The sequence below is a fragment of the Pyrgilauda ruficollis genome, unplaced genomic scaffold, assembly GCF_017590135.1.
Source record: "Pyrgilauda ruficollis isolate IOZ18807 unplaced genomic scaffold, ASM1759013v1 scaffold17, whole genome shotgun sequence".
NCBI lineage: Eukaryota > Metazoa > Chordata > Aves > Passeriformes > Passeridae > Pyrgilauda > Pyrgilauda ruficollis.
In genome coordinates, this window is record NW_024515875.1 from 1,076,350 (window position 1) to 1,097,069 (window position 20,720).

General features: G+C 37.7%; 1 protein-coding gene across 1 annotated transcript; it reads left to right on the forward strand.

Annotated features, from left to right (window-relative positions):
- The first annotated feature begins 288 nt into the window (after window positions 1–288).
- Window positions 289–20,251, forward strand: ZPLD1 (zona pellucida like domain containing 1). Its single transcript, XM_041464002.1, has 10 exons — window positions 289–394; window positions 5,552–5,772; window positions 8,078–8,259; window positions 8,903–8,975; window positions 12,028–12,125; window positions 12,709–12,789; window positions 13,604–13,775; window positions 15,101–15,209; window positions 18,195–18,224; window positions 20,076–20,251. The coding sequence occupies exons 1-10, from the start codon at window positions 289–291 to the stop codon at window positions 20,249–20,251; spliced, it is 1,248 nt and encodes a 415-aa protein (XP_041319936.1).
- The last annotated feature ends 469 nt before the right edge of the window (window positions 20,252–20,720 follow it).

Consider the following 20,720-nt stretch of genomic DNA (forward strand, 5'->3'; position numbering starts at 1 on the left):
ATATATATTAGGGTTGTTTTTTCCCTTTTCTATTATCCTTGAGTGCCTTTTATTTTGCCACAAGTTATGATTGAAAGTTGTAGAAGTTAATAGAAATTGCACATTACTCAGGAGCAGAGAAATGGGCCCTGCTGTCTGTGACCTCATTCCCACAAGCTTGTGAGCTTTATCCCCAGTTCCTTTGCTGGAGTCCGTCGCCTCCCGAGCTATAGAATGTTTGCAGTGAGCATCTTTAATGCAATGAACAGATGTGTGTAATAACCACTCAATGTTTTGCTAGGTTTTGCAATGGAACAGGTATGGTTGCTGCTCCTGCTGACGATTAAAGTGCTCCCAGTGACTGCTCAGTTCAATGGATACAACTGTGATGCTAACCTCCATAGCAGGTTTCCTGGTAAGTATTTAATAGACTTTTTTTCTAATGGCTTCTTTATTGTCTTGCTTCAAAGCAGTGCTTATTTTTAAATACAGAGTTTTAAATCTGTCTAAGGCCTGGGGGTAGGACTCCACATTAAGTGAGTGTTAACTGTTTTTGTGACAATGAACTTGCCTAATGCTGCACTTTGCTTCCTTCTTAATTGCACAATGAGTCAAATTCAGCCTGGTAGCAAAGCAAACAATTCCCCTCACACCAGTGGGGCTTGACCTGCTTTTGCCAGTGCTCTAAACTGTCCAAGACATTTACCAGAGCTCATATTATTGTAAATGTTCTCTATAGATTTAACACTCTCACACTTCTTACTGGGTTTTCTTTCATGTTTAGGTTTTATAGTTTTCTTTTCCTGAGTAAGAGAATATAATTATATCCTTTTAGTAAAATAAAGAAATATGAATCTATTTTAAGCAAAATTATCTTGATGGCAAAATTTTAGTGCCTCACTTCAACATTAAGGCCTTGCTTGGGGACAGGTGAAGCAATGAGTTTTGTCTATGGATGATGTATTTTCCTTCCTCTAAGAAAATGGGAATGAAGTCATTTTGGGGACATTGGGTGTTCAGAGCTGTTAATACAATGAGAAATAGAAATGAAATGTCAGTCTTGGTGGCATGGTATCAGGGTTTACTCAGGCAAAGGATCCTTTTAGTTTCTATTACATTGCTGATCCTTCCTGCTTCAGTTGTATTATGGGCAGAATAATAATAATAAAAAGAAGGCTGTGAATACTGTCTCTCTCACATCTTGTTTTTCTGAGATAGCGATTGAATTGAATAGCTCAGTAATGAACACTCAGTGTAGTATTACACTGTAATACCTCTCCTCTTGTTGCTTTCTGAATAATAAAAGTTTTGATTTTTTTTTTTTTCCAGGAAGGGTCGGCTTTTTTATTAAATGTAAGTCAGCAGAAGGCATAAAGTCGGTTTATTGATTCTCATGTGACCATCACACTGCTAGGTGTTTTGTTGACATAAGGACTAACAGTGGGTTTGATTCTTTTCTACTTAATCAATATGAGGAACAGAGAAATAAGACATGCAAAGAAGATCAAATACACTGTCTCCATTCCTAGAGAAAATCACACTTTAGCTGAGTATTTTGCAAGATACTTTTTAATGTATATGTGTTCCTATCCTATTCTATTCATAATATATATATATATATTCCACTTAGCATGAATTTTTGCAGGCTTGCTTCTGAAGTGTGAGTGAATTTTGCCCATCTGCTTCAGAGCTACCTTTTGAGTTTCTTAGGCGATTGTGGCTTATCTGGTCCCCATTTCAGCCTTCTTGAGATGTTTGCAACAGATAGAGGGAAGCTTATGTTCCTCTTTCTGTGTTTTAAAATTTTTCTCTGGTCATTTTTTGCACCTGCTCTGTGCCAATGTTTGTTTGCAATGTGATACCTGCGAATGGAATTCATCTCTTATTGAGGGTATTTAGGGGCCTCTTGCAATTCTGCCTCATAAAAATGAGTCGTATCAGATTCCATGTCTGCCAAATCTCATTGACTGGGGAGAATATCTGTTTACGTTACAGGCAAACAGATTTTTTTTAAAGTAAATTCTAATCACCCCTCACTGGCCATATGAGCTGAGACCAGAGTCCTTTGTCCTTTTTCTTGTTTGTCATAAAAGATTCAAAGGCCAGGATTTAATCAACAGTCTTACTGTTGATTTTGAGAGCTACAAAAGAAAAATAATTCTGTTTGTTAGTCGTGCATCTGAGGTGGAAGTAAAAGCCAGGAATCCCTTTTGCCCCAAATTTGACAGGTGTTATTTTCAATATGCAGAATGGTCTGCTATGTAATGAGCTGGGGCTAGTGGACGTGAGAGGCTGCTGAAGATGGAGAGAGCCTCTCCAGAGAGAAGGGGCTCACTCTTCCTGTGCTGGTTTCCCCAGCACTTGGCTCAGGAGAGGTCAAAAAGGAGAACTGGTATCTTCCAGGCTGAGATACTACTCACAGAACCTTGTCATGGATAGATTTTTCTTCCTGTTCCTTATTTGTTCCATGCAAGGAGTCTTTATTTCTGTCAGCTGGAATTCCAAGCATGATATGCAGGTACTGGAGAAGCCATTGGGTGTTGAAGTTGTCTCTTTTTCTTTAAATGTTGATAAGAAACAGAAGTTGTCTTCCACAAAGAGGACAAAGGAAGCCTTCCTAGAGGAACCATGGAGCTCATCCATTTTTCATTTGTTTGTGCTTTTATCATTCATCGCTTAGGTGACTTCTTGCATAGGAGTAGTGCTGCATAAATAGGATGACAATCAAACAGAACTTTTGTTTCTGCAGTTTGCAGGGTTATTTTAGAATGCAGCTATGCAATAGTCATCAGGAATGAAGGGAAAATAGCCCCATTTTTGGTTGACAAAAATGCAGTGATATTTTTTTTTTTTTGTACCAAAGCTAGATGTGTTCTAGAGAATATATAATTAGGTTAGATCTTGCCATCGTTCAGAGAGCTTACACAGGACAAAAACTTTAGTTCTGCATTGCAGTAAAGCATAGTTTTTAGAAGGCTTCTGGGGCATAGAGCCATAGCAGTCTGTCTCCAATTGGGACATGCAGTTTTGATTCAGGAGGTTCTTGTCTTGAGTTCATGTTGAGAACTTAGTAGGGACTGAGAAAATGTTGCAGCTTTTTCACATACACTGTGCATTTTAATTCAATATCAAAGCAGCCATTTGATCGAAGAGGAGATTCATGAGGAGAAACTGGTTTTGGACTACACAGATCTTTTCATTCCTCTTCTGATGGAATGACTTATCAATGGTGATCTGTGGAAGCTTTTGTCCTCTGAGGGTTTTTTTGATGCCTGCCCTGGTGTGAATTGTCCATGTGTGGAGGGGTGACAGAGCAGAAGTGGGCAGTGGAGCTCCCAGCATTTGCCCCGATGAGTCTGCCCATAATTCAAGATGGTTTCTGTTTCTGTAGGATCCGTGTACCTCTTGGGCTTTACTCTCGTGCTTGGGAGACATCCATGAGCACCTCTGGCTGTAGGTAGCTTGTGTGATTTGAGTCAGAAAGAAAGCAAGTAGTTTTCCTGTACGGAAACCCTGGGAGCATTATAGTTAAGGCTTCATCAGCTGGGTGCTGTAACCTTCAAGCCATCGCCCCTCTGACTCAGAAAACCAAAGGCTTTTAATGCAGAAATGCAAATACTTTTTTTTGTTTGTTTCTTTTAACTTATATAGGAAAAATATTTACCTTCCCAAATTCTCAAGAAATATGCTAGATATTTAACATCTAAGAGGGCATTAGATCTGTTTGGGATTGGCTTCAGATAAACTTCTGCTCAAAAAATGTTTTATTTCTGGAATGGACTAATTTGGCAGCAATACTTCCTCATGAAGCAGTGGGCAGGAAATGTTAAGTCTGGAAAAGTTGTGTATCCTCCTGTATCACGCAGAAGTTGGTTTTATACAGTATGGTCTCATATCCCATAGTGTCAAATGATAATTTTGCAAGCAGTAAAGATAACTTAATTGGTAAAGTTATTATTCTGCTTTCTGAAAAGGCTTGAAGTGAGTTATGAAATTAACTGAGCTACTTTGTTACATCCTGCAATTCATTATGATCTGACTGTGCATCAGTCCAAGAAACAGAAATGCACACTTTGCCATTCCCCTTTTTGTGCTGGCCCCTCTCCCTTGGTACACTCATTAAACAGATGGTAATAGTCCTCCTGCAGAGAAAAATGAAGGCATGTTGCTTTCTGATCTTTGTGTGTTACATTAGTGGGATTGTGTACAAACCAGAAGAATTTCATGCCAAATCACTTCAACTCCTGTCTTGCCTGCAGTACCTTTCCACCCAAATTAACACGCAGTGAGTAATATTTATCATGGCATTAGCTCAGGACTGAGTTTGGCCTGTTATTTTCTGCACTTGATTGTTTTGGTTTGAAAGTCACCATTAAAGCTGTCTAAATTAAACTACCTGTGCTCCTTTACCATGAGGGAAGAACTAGTTCATTGTAATGGAAATTTCATTTCCTCTCTGCTATGACTACGAAGTGAAGCAATTCATTTTAGCAGGCTTAATGGTACAGTATTGACTGAAGTTGTTCTACAATTTTTAATAGCCCTTAATCTTTAAGCAGATGTAATAAATTAGTTCTATAAAGGAGTAATATCTGTGTTTAACACAATGCAGTATGTATTTTTGTAAAGCACTAGGGGGAAACACCAGAACAGCCCTCCAGCCATCTGTGGGCAAAGAAGACCTTAAAGAAGAGCAATGTTAGAGCTTTAAAGCAAAACAATCTGTTTCTTGTGTCTGTATCTGAACCTGATGCTTCTCCATTCAGAATGTAAAAATCTTCAGAACTTTTGAATAAAAGGTCAAATTGGTGAAGACAGTTTTTTTGCTGTTCAAAAATTGATCAGTTTTAACAGCTGTTTCTTTCTAGGTCTTTTGTGTTGTCATTATGCACAGAATGAAAGATTGCAAGATGCTTTGTGGTATTGATCGTAGCCTTTCAAGAGCCAACTGATTTTTCATTGAAGCTCAAGTTGATGGCTCTTAAAAAAACTCCAAAGCCAAAACCCAGGGAAAACCAACCTTGGAGAGATCATAATAAATTACTCTGATATACTGTTAATTGTACTTCAAAGTCTGCACAGCCTGAGACTGTGATCTCATGCAAAGTGGACTCCAGACAACTCAGGAAAATGTAGCCAGTTTCCATGCCAGAGTGGGCTGGGAGGCAGAGCTTGGCCTTCTCTATTTCTCAGAATTGCTGGAAATTTCTGTTCCAGAGGGGGCTGCTTAATCAGACTCCAAATATTTAACCACTTGATGTTTTCTACTCTGTTGCAGTGTTTCATTTTATGAATGTGCTACTAAAAGATTTGCTGAGGGATTAATGTATTTCTTGCTTGGTTACACTGTGTTACTATATCAATTCTTGGTTTTTTCTTCAGTGAAATGGTAGAGTCCAATCTGTTCCTCAGACTAGTGCAATTCCTACCCTTATATTCTAAAATTTTCCTGAAACTGAAATCTAAAAATTTATTTGATTGGAAGTAACAACGCTAGACGAACTGCTACAATAGTTGTATAATGATTACTTCAGATTTTCTTACAATGTCTTTCCCTGTGTTTTTCTTGCAGCTGAGCGAGATATCAATGTTTTCTGCGGAGTACAGACAATTACTATGAAGATAAATTTTTGCACAGTTCTTTTTTCTGGTTATTCTGAGACAGATCTGGCACTGAATGGGAAACATGGGGATGCCCACTGCAGGGGCTTCATCAATAACAATACCTTTCCAGCAGTGGTCATTTTCATCATCAATCTGAGTACTTTGGAATCTTGTGGAAATACTTTAGTGGTAAGACCAAATCAAAGTGAAATTATAGCATGGCTATGTATACATAGGATCAAGTGAATGCCCTTGACAGCATTGTAGCTTTCATAGATAATATTTACTTTGTCTTACCCAGTTAGAAACATTGCATGCATCAAAGAAAACCAGAGAAAGTTGGTAACTTATAATCTTGATTACTATTGAGAAAATATGGCGCGACACACATTTGTCCTCTGATTAGAAAGTATAATTTGAATTTAAGTATTTTTTGAGTGGAAGAAAGATTTTTCCAAGGTGTTTCTAAAAATCTTGCTGACCATGCCTTAGATTTTGCAGAAGTGGAGAGTTTCACAGTTCACGTGTATCACATTGAGTGATATCAAAATACCTCTGAATAACTTTAAAAAAAAAGTGTAAAAATGTATTATTCTCAAGGCTTTTATTTTGTCCAGAATTCTTATTTGTACTTGATCCCTGTCAGTTTTTATAACAAACCCCCTGTTTTGTTGCTAATAAATTTGCTGAAATGTTTGATATGGTCTGTGGCCTCTGTGCCTTAGGCTGAGTTTTCTTTTAAAATTTCAACAAAAAACCAGTTCAGCCAATTCAAGACTCTCTTTGCCAGCTGTAGCACCTCTCTGACTTGCAGTAGAAGAATTTTCCAGGAAGCAACTTCTTCCTGTTCCTGTGTATGGTCAACTTCCTGAACTTGCTATTTGATCATAATCGTAAGAGCTTGATGTTTAAAAAACAAAACAAAGAGACCCCCCAAACTCATAAGTCCAAATGATGTCCCCCACCAGGCTGCACTGAATACAAAGACAAAGCAGCTGCTAAAAATATAACAAAAAATATTCCCCCATCCTCTCTGTTTATTTGTGCTGTGCCCCCAAACAAAGACAAAAATTGAGCAGGGAGCATTTCTTATCATGTTCCCCACACTGGAGTTTTACAACCCCCTGCATTTCTTGGCTGTGTTTCACAGCAAAGGCCTTCAAGCTAATTTTCAATAAAAGTAAAGGAAAGACAACAGCTCAGGCAGAACTTGTGTAAAACCCATATCTTTTTGTAGTACAGTAGACTCAGCATTTTACTTTATGGGGGGTAGGGTGGTGAGGAAGTTAAAAAAGCTTTAGTTGTAGAGCACTGATTTAGCCTGTAGCGTTTAGGCAAAAACTCAGATCCTGGAAAATTCTATTTTCAACATTTTTGTGCCATTTAGAAAATTATTAAGTATGCTATGGGCAAAATGCATACCTGCTTCTGTCTTTTAGGTGTGTTTTTGGTAGACAAAGAAATCTAAATTCCTGATGTTTATCCTGTGCTACTTACTACAAAATGTTACAACTCGTGCACCTCAGGATGATTTTTCCATAATGAAATGTATTTTTAAGAAACCATGTGTTTTAAAGCTACTGAGAACATCTGTTTTGCTAATACAGTTCTACAAAAGAAATGCTGCAGTAGAAGTCCAGTGCCATGTTAATTTGCCCCGTTGTGTCTGTGCCTGCTGAGGAAGGAATTTGTGCTGTTCTCAGTTGTTTTCAAACAACCCCCTTATTCAGATCAGTAGCCACAGATGGAGTGGGCCTGGACTAATACCAGCAGAGAAATGTCCCTCAGTTTTCCTGAGGACTGTGTGTTTTTTTCAGGCTCTGCACACTCTGTGAGCTGAGCAATACAGAAAAGCACGCGCCCATGGATACAATTTAGGTTGCATTGGCATTAATTATGTATTACTTTTCAGCCCTGTATTTTCTGACAGTTTATAGCTTATATTTAAGATTTAGAAAGGTATAATATAAACAAAGCCACACACTCAAATTTCAACTATTTGGCTTGTGTCTGCTTATAAAGTACCCTATTTTTGATGTGCCCAAACTGAAGCTCAACAGTGAACAAATATTGTTTCTGTGAACAAAATTGCTTGTGTATTGGCCTTTTTACTGGATACAGAAGCTCATTTAAGGTAATACTTTTTAACAGTAATAGAAAAGTTGCTTTAGTTTTTTCCAATAAGTGGCATGAATTCAATGGGAATGTGGAGGAAAAAAAGTGCCTACCAAAAATATGCTTCCAAGATTCATAATTATTTTCAAATGTTGCTCAAGTCTGTTCTAAGAATAGGGATACAGCTTGTGAATTTTATATGCCTGATTCCAAGGAGGTGAAAAACAGAACACAAGGAAGATTTAAAAGTAAATTAATTTTTGAAAGTTTTAGTGAAGATATTTCAGAGTAAATTATGGGCTAAACCATCAGTGTCCTTCAGGTTTTTTTGTTACACAGTTAATTTCAGCTAATAATAATTTTCTCTCTTCCTCAATAGGTATCCTCAGCTCGAGGTATCAATGCTTATGGAAATACCTCAGTGGTACAGATAGGTAATGTTTCAGGCTATATTGATACACCAGACCCACCAACGATTATCAGCTATTTGCCTGGGCTTCTGTACAAATTTAGCTGTAGCTACCCACTGGAGTACTTGGTTAACAATACCCAGCTTGCTTCGTAAGTGTGCTTTTTCATTTCTGTGTGTTTCACCCCCATGTTTGTGAAAGCATGTATATGTGCATGCCATAACAGCATGTAGCAATTTTGGCTGTTTAAGAGTAAAGGGAAAGGAAAAACACCAAAAGAAGATGTGTTGCAAGGAAAAATAAAATTCTGTAGCATCATTATATGAGATAATATAATTTATGAATACCTGCTGTTATGAAGATGCCCTTAAAAATGTAAATCTTCCCTTAAAATTTTCTTTTCAAAAATTATAGCAGAAAAAGAAAACAAAACAAAACAAAAATACCCTTCATTAAATAGTTTGCAAGCTTGTAAATATAGAATACAAAAGAAAATATTTCCATGAGTAAACCTTGTGCATCATGTGAAGTAAGATCCATTTTGTCACTTTGCCTCTCTGCTAATTATTTTTCTGATTTGTGTTTCCAGTAGCATCCATTATTTTATGCATAGTTAAGACTATCAGTATTTTCACTATAAATTTCTGTTTCTGAAGTTTATAACCCAAATGCATAAATTAACTCTTGTGATATGACTCATTGAGTTTTTTAATGATAAAGCCTACTGAAGTATGCAAAAACAAAAATAAGGTATCTTTCTTCATGATGGTTTTTGGTTTCTGGGTCTGTTGTAGGTCATCAGCTGCTATTTCTGTAAGAGAGAACAATGGTACCTTTATCAGCACTTTGAATTTGTTACTTTACAATGTGAGTATAGAACACAGTATGACCTGGACTGAATTAATCTCTTCTCTATGTGGATACAAACTGTTTTAGCAGACAAAAGTATAGATTCCTCCTCATAATGTGCTGTTTCCTTCCCATTTCTCCCATGAGCCAAGCCTTTCTTCCAGGCATCTTTCATCTCTGAATTCCTTCTTCCTTTTTGTTTGCATGTACTTGCTGTCTTGTGTTTATGTGTCTGGTCTTCGAGGACAGACACAGTCTTTTTGTCCTGTATTTATACAGTTCCTCAATTTACAGCTCTGCCTTTCAGCTGGTAGTGCCATGTGACCAATCAATTGTAGTCATAACAATCATACTCCAGAGTGCATATTTTGTTTGCATTTATTATGTTTCTCTGTGTGTGCATAGGTGCTTTGTGCTTAAACAGAGAGTGCTCTGTAGAATTCTATACAATTATTCCACACCTACTCCCATAGCAATGAACTGTAGCACTTTGGCCGTGGGGTTTTTGTGTTCAAGCCTCATCAGAGTGTTATGATCATCTGTGGTTGTTGTCAAGGATGAATCAGTTCCAAATCTATATCCTGATTCACATGTTGCCTTGCAGTGTGGACTTTAAAGATTTTAAGGGTTAATAATTATGACAGTTTTCATCCAATGCTTCTTCCTTATGTTTTAGATAATTTGAATATGCATTATTTTAAAAGCTTTTACCATGTAAATGGGTTGGTGACACTGAAACATGAAAAATGCAAGGACCTCTATTTAACATTAATCCCTGAAATTATATTTTTGTGTTGATTAAAATTTTTACTCATACATTTTAAATACCTGATTTAAATATCAATTTTTCAATCTATCAAGCATCATTTTTGTAAATTATGAATTCGATTTTTTTTGCATTATTATTCCTGCCATCGTGTTGCTGAGTTATAATTCATGCAACTGATTTAAAAGTCAATGCTTTATGCTTTGAACATAATGAGCTATAAATATTGCAACAGGACATTTTTCAATGGCATTCTCTAAAAAATCACATTTGTTTGAAAGAGCAGAGCCCCAAATAACAACCTATAATCTGTTAAAATGATGATTATAGTTCTCTCCTTTTTTAAATAAACCTGTGATCAAAAAGATGGGGCAGAATGCAGATAGGCAAATTTCTCAGTCAAACCAAGCATTGACCACTGTGTGTTGACTGCCTTTCAGGGCTCAGTTCAGCAAACAGTCAGGAATAAATGCTATTGATGCTCATATTGAGCACATTTTTTTCCCTCAGATATCCCCAAAAGTCAAAATGTACTTTCATCCTGCCCACCCCTTAAGTTTACAAGTAGATCATGAACAGTGGTGTCTTTTCATCCTGGTAGCAGTCACATTACTTGCCCTAGCGAGTAGCATTGTCAGTGAATAATACTGCTAAGGCTGGCAGATTCCAGTGGTGGATATGCCCTTCTGTGCATCACTTCCCAGGGCTGGATGAATACATGGACAGCTTGTGCACTGCCTGCACTGCCTGTTGGGAGTGCCTCTGGAGACCTGCTGTCTTGTGGGATCACTTGATCCCTGTTAGTAGTCCTTGTCTGGGGCCTCAAGGCTCATGTCCACCCTTGCTATTAGTGAGGGGATGTGTACAGATTTGTTTCTTGACTGCAAGCGGCTGTCTTCTCCAAATTTAGCTGTAGTGTTATTTCTTAATGTTGACTCTTCATCTTCTAAGCTTGCCTCTGTCTTCTGTCATAAAATGTTGTTCAGATTTACTTTGTGATGCTAGTACATGTCATTGTTAGTAAAGATAAGAGCTGTTATGGTAGACTCAGAGTTTAGTAGCAAAATGCTTAATGGGCTTTCACAGAGCCTAAGTGGCTATGTGCTTTTATGCCTTTTTGCAAACGTCTCTCTAAATGAATAAAAACTACTCTTAAAGAATAAAAGAGCAACTATGGAGTGTAATAGTGAGGGTCTTGCACTTTTTAATCAGTTGCAAAATGTGGCAGAACTAAGTGTTATAGAAATGTATAATTAATTTGAAAGAAGGCAAACCTACCTGAAGGCCTCTGATACTGCATAGATTAGATATTGGGCATGCTGTTAATTTTGGCATTTGAAAAAAATTCACTTGGTCTCTGGTGTAAACCCTCTTGTTGCTGTCATTTGCTGATTGCCATGGTCTTGCTTGACACAATGAACCTGGTTGAAATCTTTTCTACCAGTTTTTTTCATATATATTGAGTGTTTTGAACTTTCACAAGAGGTCTTAACTTTCTGAGTCACTGTGCTATCTGCATTAGCACTGTGTTTGACAAAGGTGACTTTACCAGGTAGTGCATTTTGATATTCTCAATTAATATCTGACACACAGATCTGTTTCATTGCTTTGTTGCTAAAGTGTAAAGTGACGTTAGTGGTTTAGATTTTGAACAAAAAGCCCCAATAAAACAGCTATATTTAAGTAGTAGTATATGGGGAATTCCCAACTTTTATGTTGAATACAGCTTTCTTGAAACAGCTCTTTTGAAATACTAGAATTTAGATGAAAATGTTTGTTACTTGTAGTTTTCAACAAGCCAGCTTTGACAGAAACTACACTTTGGCATAACAGAATGTCTTTGTTCTCCCAGACTATAGCTCAAAATATATAACATCTCACGGATAACATTGCTAACTCCACTAATTCAAATAACCTTGGCAACCTTTCCTGGGAAAGAGTGCAGTGTGACAGCCCAGTAAAGCTCCCCTATTAGAAAACCAGAGTAGCTCCTATGTGTGCCTGTAAACTCTGGGAGACTTACTGAAGTGTCAATGAATGATGTGTTTTCCTTAATCACTGATCCAAACACCTTATTAAATCATATATTCTCCCAAATTGTTGCGTGGGGCAAAGCCAGTTTTAACAGACAAACTTGTAGGCAATTTCTCTGGCATTGCTTATTGCTTCTTCCCTTACAGAGGACAAAGTAAACAATCATTCTACACAGAAGGGTCAGAAAAATTGCTGAGAGCTCACTCTGGATGCAGATAGGTTGTTAAAATGAAATTTCTGTTACAATTGAGGCAATGTTTTTTTTTACAGGATTCAACCTACAGCCAGCAACTCCTTATTCCAAGCACAGGTTTACCTTTGAAAACCAAAATATATGCAGCTGTAAGAGCAACCAACCTTGATGGCAGGTACCATAGAGGGTGTTATTTCTTGTCTTGCTTGCTTTTCAGCCCTTGTTACTTATCTGATTTAGAAGCAACTGTCTTTCCTCGTAGCTTTTTGTATTTCAAAATAATGGTTGGTGTTCAATAATCACTGCTCTCAGCTGGAGAATGTCAGGTTCTTGGCAGTGAATGCATATTTTGCTGCAGTTCTTGTTATGAAAGTTTTCCTGAATTAGACTTGAAATCCTATATTGTTTTTTTAAAAGAAAATCCAGGGGTTTTAGAAGTGGGTTGGTTTTGATTTCCAGTCCTATTTGACCATGATTTCTGAGAGGAGGCGTGCAGTGTGTGTTGGTGTGGTGGTTGACTTACATAAAACCAAATTATTTGATTTATAAAGTTCTGCTGCTATGTTTAATCTTCTAAGCAGTTGAAGAAACAGGATGACTGGCATGAGACCTGTTTAATACAGTAACTCAGTTTCACTGTAACAGCCTGCACTACCTGTTTGTATGCTTTTTTGTACTGTCCTTTCATCTCACCTCACTCATATCCCCCACACTTGCATTGCCAGTTCTCCTCATCTGTCCCTTTATTCCTTGCGCAGGTGGAATGTTTTGATGGACTACTGTTACACCACACCATCTGGCAATCCTAGTGACGATCTTCGATATGATCTTTTCTTCAGGTAGGTCCTGTGCAAACCCAGTATTTTGTTGGTCCTTCTTTAAAAAAATAACTATAAACCTCTTCAATAGTGGTGTCTTAAATTGCCTGGAAATTTTAAGCATTATTAGTAGGCAGGACCAAGGGCTAGGCTTATAGATAGCATGTCAGAGCTTCTTTCTGGGTGAACATAAACATAGAAGCAGGTGCTAAATCATAAGAATTATGAAGGTAGAAAAGCATATATCCAAAGTAGTTCTACCAGAGATAACATAAATGCTTAAAGTGAATGGTTAAACTGGCCTTTATTTTACCAAAGGTGAATGTGGTGATTGACAGTGATGTGAAACATCAGAGACTTCAGTCCAGGAAAGTAGTTAAGCAAATGATCGAATATACACAGATGCTCCTACTTGTATTCCCAGTAATAACATTTATTTGAATTGGAACTTTGAAAACATCCTGGCAATATCTCAAATTAAATTTTATCCATGATACCTAATGCAGAGGTACTGTCTTCATTTGGAGTTACCTGTCTATACTGGTTAGCATACCTGATTGCTTCTTGCGTCAGGTCTCAAGTTTCTTTAAGCGCTGGAATTAAATGGTACCTTGGTTATTGCTGTGGTGCTGCAAAACAAAACAAGTATTTTTGTAGGAATGTGTTTCAGCACAGGAACCTGCAGCCTAACAGGCAGATTGTGTCTGCAGATATTTTCATTTCCAAGGAATTAAAGGGTTGATCTTGCTGCTTAAGCTATGATATTCCCAGCTAAGAGCTTCAAAATACTAACAAAGCTGCTCATCCCAGTTTCACTCTTCTCTACAAAAACTAGCTGTGACAAGGACCCGCAGACAACCATAATTGAAAATGGCAAGAGTCAAATGGGCCGGTTTTCCTTTGAGGTGTTTCGCTTTGTGAAGCACAAGAACCAGAAGATGTCCACAGTCTTCCTTCACTGTGTGACGAAGCTGTGCAGAGCAGATGACTGTCCCTTTCTTGTGCCAGTAAGTTGTAATTATCTGGATATAAAATAGACATCCCGGAGTTCTGCATACAAGTGTTATGGAAGTTTGGATGGCACAGAATGAAAGCGACTTGTAGAGACTGAAGTAAGAATGTTTTTTGTGTCTGAAGGAATGTGAAACTACTGTTGAAGAATATGGAAATGAATACTGTAATCTGGAGATAAAATAATACTAGACCTGTAAAACGCAGGTTATTGAATATATGAGAAATTACCTCTTTGCCTTATAGTCCTTAATTTTAAAAGTAACAACTCTGAGATGGCTTTCAGGTTGATGTTCTTAGTATAGTAGTAAGGTATCCATCATCACAGTGGATGAAGAGAAATATCTTAGAATATAGTTTATGGAAAAGTTAAAACTATAGAAAGTGCTGTTATTCTGACAAGAAAAATTTGTGGAATTTTCTCACGGTGAAAAAAAATACCATGCCCCTTAAAGTATATAATCTCTTCTATCATCTGAAAACTACTCTTGCGCTGCAGTTCATGATGTTACATGCATTTAAAATTAACTAATTTTAGGAGTATCAGGAACAACAAATAAATTTTGGAATAAGAAACATTTAAATAAACATATAAACACAAAGTTCTGTGCTGTCTTCAGAACACTGCATTGTCTCCCACTGAATGACTTCCCATTTAGAATTTTAAAGTGCTGTCACTTCAGTATACTCCTGAAATTTTGTATGTTTTATATTTTTATGTTACGCATTCACACAATTAATTCTGCATTCAATTTATGTTCTGAGATTTTTTAAGTTCTTTCACAAGAAGCTGAAACTAAGGAAATGCTCTTGTTTGGAGCACTCTTGAGTACAGTAGATTAAGGCAGATGTTAGATTACAAACGTTAAAGGTGGATTCCAGATGAGAGTGTTGGGGATTGTTGCAGTGTGTCATTGCTATTTAGAACTCCATGGAAGATGTGCAAGCTCTCACTCAAGAAGCTTGCAAGAATAGGGATTGTCAAGCAAAACAGATTTGTTGGGGAAAACTGTCTGTTAACATAGCTTTGGGAAATTAACTACTGAAAATTTAATATACTATAAGATGGATCTTGTACACAACAGCAATGTAGTTTTGTAAACAAAGTGAGGCAAAATAAAATGGGAAGCCACGAATTTATAAGATGCGCTTCCAGGCAATATTGCAGATGTTTTTATTGCAAAGTGATTTAATGCGTACTAAGAAATAAAATCGAAGTTGTAGTATTGCTTACCAAAGTGTTCGTATTACATCAGGAAGCACAAAAAGGCTGCAGTTCTGTTCCACACTGAGTCTATGATTGTTTTGATTGACCACTCAGATCTGCAGCAACAGAGAAAGAAGAGACACTGGTGGAAGGACGACTTGGCGCCCTCAGAGCACATCGGGCAATGCTGTAATCTCTGCTGGCCCCATCATTACAAGGAGTGGTAGGAATAAACAATCTTTCTCTATGGACTGCAGCAATTTCAGAAACCTGGGGAAATGTTTTGCAGTTTAATGTAAATTTGAAGTGACTTTTTGATGAGTATTTTTTTACTACTGCTGAATATTTTTTACGACATTTTTTACTACTTTGTTTGGTAGAAATTTTGAGCTAGTATTTTTGTTTGGCTCTCACATGCTTCCTCCTCCAATAAAATCACTGTGGGATACTTTTATACATATAGGGCCATTATAAAAGTCCAGACTCAGTGGGTTGACTTCTTTTTTCGTCAGATTTCACTGGAGATAATATAATTTAAGTTGCTGTGTTCAGTGTTGCAATTTAATTTGGATGGATAATGAATATTCACTGTCACTTTCTATTCACCATTTCTTCCAGCTTCCCTCTGGGTTTTTATCTACATGTTGCTTAAAATTAATGCGCATTATTCTTAGATGCAGCTATAAGAAAGAAATAGGAAAAACCCATTGTAAATTTTAAACAGTGGGCCAAATTCCTCTGCTTTAAATTGAGGGTGAAATTCCTTGACTTTCATTTTTATTGCCAATTGTTTTAGGAAAAAAATAAAAGGCAGCTCTAAATGTAACCTGCAGTCTCTGAAAAAAATGTATATGACTGCTGTTTAAGTTATACAAATTACAAATATTTATAAGTAATTGCAGTTAAGCAATTGTTCTTAGCAATCTTAGGTTTAGGATGCTGAGAGTAGGACTAAACCTGGTTAGGAAATCTAATTTAAAACTTGAGAATAAAATCCTTCTTTAAATACCCAGTAGTTGTACCTCTATAAAAAGAGAGCAACTGACCCTTCAGGATGGGGAACCACCTAACAAGAGACCATTTCTAGAACAAACAGGCTCCGTTATGAGCAGCATATCTGCAATGAAAATGAGTGGGTTTTTTTTCATTATACATGGTCCCATTAGAGTTGCTGCCATCTGATTAGCCAAGAAAAAGTGAGAGAAACGAACTTCAAAGTTGCATACTTGAGTACATATGGGAAATGAATGACGGATTTGCTCAGCCAAACAAGCATGCTGGAGTAATGCTGCCTTAGGCAAGGAATGGAAACTAGATACAACTTCTTATACAAGCCGCCCCTGGTAGGTAATATAGCTCATGATTCAAATGCTGTGGATGCTATTTTGCAATTCAAAAATTTAACAAAAAGGATACTGATCAATTATCTTTAAATATTGCATAGCTTGAAGCAAAGAGATCTGATGGATGTTTAATGGTGCCAAAGAAAGTATAAACAATTTTATAATTTCATGACAACTGCTGAGGTTGTTTAAATGACATCATGAATAAGGCTGAAAAAAGAAAATAATTTTTTAGGCATATTCTAAAGGTGGGTGGGTAAAGCTTTCTTGATTTCTCCGTCTTCATAGCGTGCTTTTGGACCATTCCACTCATGCTGACAGAAGGATGGCTTAATGGGAAGTACTTGAAAAATATTGGATTCAATTCTAAACTCTGCCATGAATTTCATGATTGGCACTGGGCAAATCCCTCAATCTCACTTGCATTTCCCTTTTTCTTCTGGATCAGTAATAGGGAATTAGTCCTGCTGTCAATTCCCTTTGTGAAAATAAACTTGTAAGAACCAGGAGGCTTATGAATAATATTGTTAACAAACTAAAAGGGGGAAGATCATGTGAGAACTTGACCAAAACTATCTGGATGATGAATAATTTTGGATAAATGTGGAAATTTTTGGATAATTTTTTTGAATTTAGGTAAATTTTGGATGAGGGATGCCAGGGTGCAGTGCTGGTTTGCACTGATGTGAGGGTGCATGGAAGCGCTTACACTGTTTTCAAGGCCAACTCTGGTCTAGCTTTAGCACAGATTTAGCATTTGTCCAGAGCCCATGAAACCTGGCTCAGCACGGTCCGTACGCCAGTAGTAGGACTGCACAGATGTGCCCTTCCCTCATTTGGGGTGGAGCTGAAGCTGTCCCAGGGCTGGCCTGTGCACATCAGCACCTGCAGAGGCTCCTCAAGGCAGCCAGGTCCCCCCACGACCTGTCACCAGCTGCTCTGGCAGTGGAGCTGCTGATGCAGCTGCCTTGGTAGGAACAGAAGAGTGCTGCTGCAAAAGAGTGATGGTCCTTCTCCTGTGAGTTTCTGAACTCATATTTCTAACATTTGGCTCTTTTCAGAGAAACATTATTCTTTTTTGTTAATCCAAAATAAGTCATTACAGGAGACGTACACAGAAGAAAATGTTTTAGTCTCTGTATGGAAACAAAGCAGGGATCTACTTGTGAAGTTAAAATTATGTAGCTTTTGATGGATGTCTCACTTAAGCTTGGGAGACAGCTGTTCAAAACAAATGTATATGTGAACTGTGCTCACAGATTGCACAAAAAGCCCCCAAAACAGTCACAAGAAATGTAATTCTGAAACGGACACTGGTAAGTAAAAACTGAAGACAAAATCCAAATGTTAGCCTGAATATAAAGCCACTATGTGACTGCCAAGAGGAAAATAAGCATGGCAAAAAGAGCTTTTGTAATAAGTTATGATTGCTGACATACTTTTTTCTTGTAAAACTCAAGTTTTTTCCTATAGAGTGATTTTATAATATGATTAAGTGAAGGGGCTTACATATAACATTGTGTTTATGCTTCTGTTCTTACTGAGGGAGACAACAGAACTGGCCAGCTTTTCAGGAATTAAGAGATTCCTGATTTAAGGTGGTGTTGGTTTGTTTTTCCACAAGACATTAAAAATTTTAATTAATATTTTAATATCTCCTCATATTAAAAATGAACCAATGACATGCAATTAATGTTATTGACCATATTTTAACAGAGATGCTAAAAGCTACTAGTCCATGTGGCATGTAGACTTGATGTATTTTTAAAATAAAGCTCCAACTATTGGCTTTTCTGTTGCAAGAGGGGAGGAGATAGGCATAGGTATTTTAAAGCAATGACACATCCAATTTTTTTTTTATATAGATGAGACGCCAACCAACAATTCACAGCTTGGTAAGTTAATCAGAATTTCAAGAAACATAAGAAAGGGTTTATGAGGGAAGCAGAACTGAGAATGAATAATTTTGATTAATATCTATGCACTGGGATTTTTTTTCCTTTTTTTCTTTTTATTTATTTTTGTTGCTTAAATGTGTCAATACCAACATGCACTGAAAAGAAAGTGATTGGTGAGTATGGAATTCTCAGTTTAATTTGTGCACCCAGCACCATCTACATTGAAACTTTTAATTCCTGTGATGAAATTGAAATAAAGATCTGATGCTACAGCATATGAGAGTGAAGGGTACGTTATAGCCACCAGATGCAAAACCAGGCTTCAGCAGTAAAATTTGCCCATGCCACGCAGAAGTAGAGCAGGAAAAATGTTGTTATGTGCACTCTAGCTTGGTTCACATCTCAAAGCCAGAAGGTCAGAGCTTCAGCTCTTGTTCTAGTATTTAACCACACAAGGAGCCTGGGGAGAAAGTTGGATGGAACTCGTGCCTTGCTAGGGCAGTGAAGGAAATAGACGGCAGGGGAGTTCAGCTCTTTAAGTTTTAGGGTGCTTTTCCTTTGGGCACTTGGAACACTTGTTTCAGCCTATCTGTTACTATTCTCGCTGGTAACAAAGAGTGGCTGATGGCTAAAAAGGATGATCAGGTGGTACATTGGGCCATTCCACCCTGTGTTTCTTCATAACAGGACTGTCCTCTGAACTCTAGCACTATTTGGTCCTTTCGTTACTGAGTTTAGAACATATAAAAGCAGCTGCTGTTCTTGTCTGTCATGGAGAAATCTTCCTGTAATTAATTGCTCCCTGGTGTGCTCCTACCTATGGATATAATTAAAATGATAAAAAGCAAATTCTTTATTTGCTGCACACAGTTTGCTCTGTTGATGGCTGCTATGTTTTCTTCCCATCCAACAAAAGAAGCATCCTCTGAATCACAGAGCAAAAGCCTTTCCTTTTCCTGTTGCTGTCTCTGTGGAGACGACAGAGGTAGAGTGAGGTGAGGTTACTGCTGTAGCAGCCACAAAGCAGTACAGTGTTGGGAAGGGGAGGGTAACCAGATCAACAGTGCTGATTGCCTCTCAGCTTGGGTGAGGAGAGTGGGATTAATGGTGTTGAGGGCAGGTGGCTGCTTCTGGGAGGAGCAGGCTGTTTTCTCACATGAAGACAGTGTTGTCATTTCACCTTACTCTCCACCACTGGAAATGGCAAATGCTCATTGGTACTCAAATGTTTTTTCCCCCTGTTGCTGGAAAACACAGTACTGGCTGTGGGTGTATGTGGCCCATTACTTCAGAACTGGTCCATGAGCAGCTTGCTGATCTACAATAAGTATTAAATATGTCACCTTTCCTACCTGAGAATTTATAAACATATTAAGAAGCCCTTTCTGAAGGTGTGCAACAAGCTTGCAGAATGTCCAATATCTGGTGCCAGACATGTCTGCTGATTTATATAGACTTTGAATTGAAATGTAGATAATTATAGTGGGGAAGAAATCCTTTCATTAACTTGATTAGACCACAAATCCTTATACATCTACTTTGATAGTCCTTGGATAAGTTCTTGGATAAGGCCTTGGATAATGATAGTCTTGCCTCAAGTAACTGGCAGATGAGGGATAATGCCTCATGTCTTTATCCCCCAACATGATTGATGTTGAAAGAATTAATAACTGTTTTCAAAACATACTTAGATAAGCTTTATCCAAGTAGACAGGCGCTCGTTCTGAGGTACAGTTAGTTTTAGTTCCTTCATTGCAATTATACAGTATACTGGGTGTTGGAAGGGGTGTTTGGCACTCATGAGAGAGAAAACCAGATGTCACCTGAGAATTTTTCTTCTCCTTGCAGCTCACCCAAACGGACCTCCTTTCCAGATGAACACAGTCACCAGTGCGCTGATTTCAGGCATTGTCGTCCTAGGAATTTCAAGCATTTTCTTTTTTGTATGTTCTCTAACCCTTCTGCGCAGGAACTGGCCCAACAGTTCAGTCCTGAGTGGCATCCGAAACCCAGTTTTCAACTGAAAGTGATGATTTGTTTGCACTTTTTGTATGGGGTTGCCTTTCTTGTCTGTGAAGTACGATACCATTAAAAAGAAATGTAAAGGCAACACTCCAGTGGTATCCAGCTTCTGTTCCAGCTATTCTGTATGTGTAGATTTGCTAGATGATGTTGTGTAGGCAAGCAGCAGTGACGTTGGTAACAAGCCTAGAAAATGTTGAGAATCTCAATTGTGTTTGCGATCAGACTGCATGACATTTGCCCATGAATGTGCTGACAATAGAGCTCACGTCTTCATCTGCTCAGTAAGGTCTGAAAGCTGAAGAGGCTGCAGATGAGAACCTTTCCAAGTATGCCACTTTAATACAGAGGCTGACATATTGAGAAAAGTTCATAAGTTCATGAACACCTAGTAAGATAAGGATAACTTCTCTTTTGTTATTACATTTTTCACAAAAACCAGTGTGTCTCAGGAGGAATTTGTTTTCAGCT

Bases quoted from the DNA above. Each gene is read 5' to 3' on its own strand.
- ZPLD1 (XM_041464002.1), top strand. From the start codon at position 289: ATGGAACAGGTATGGTTGCTGCTCCTGCTGACGATTAAAGTGCTCCCA. The intron at 12,790-13,603 runs GTAGGTCCTGTG...TACAAAAACTAG, and splicing joins CGATATGATCTTTTCTTCAG to CTGTGACAAGGACCCGCAGA. The intron at 15,210-18,194 runs GTAGGAATAAAC...TTTTTTATATAG, and splicing joins CCCCATCATTACAAGGAGTG to ATGAGACGCCAACCAACAAT.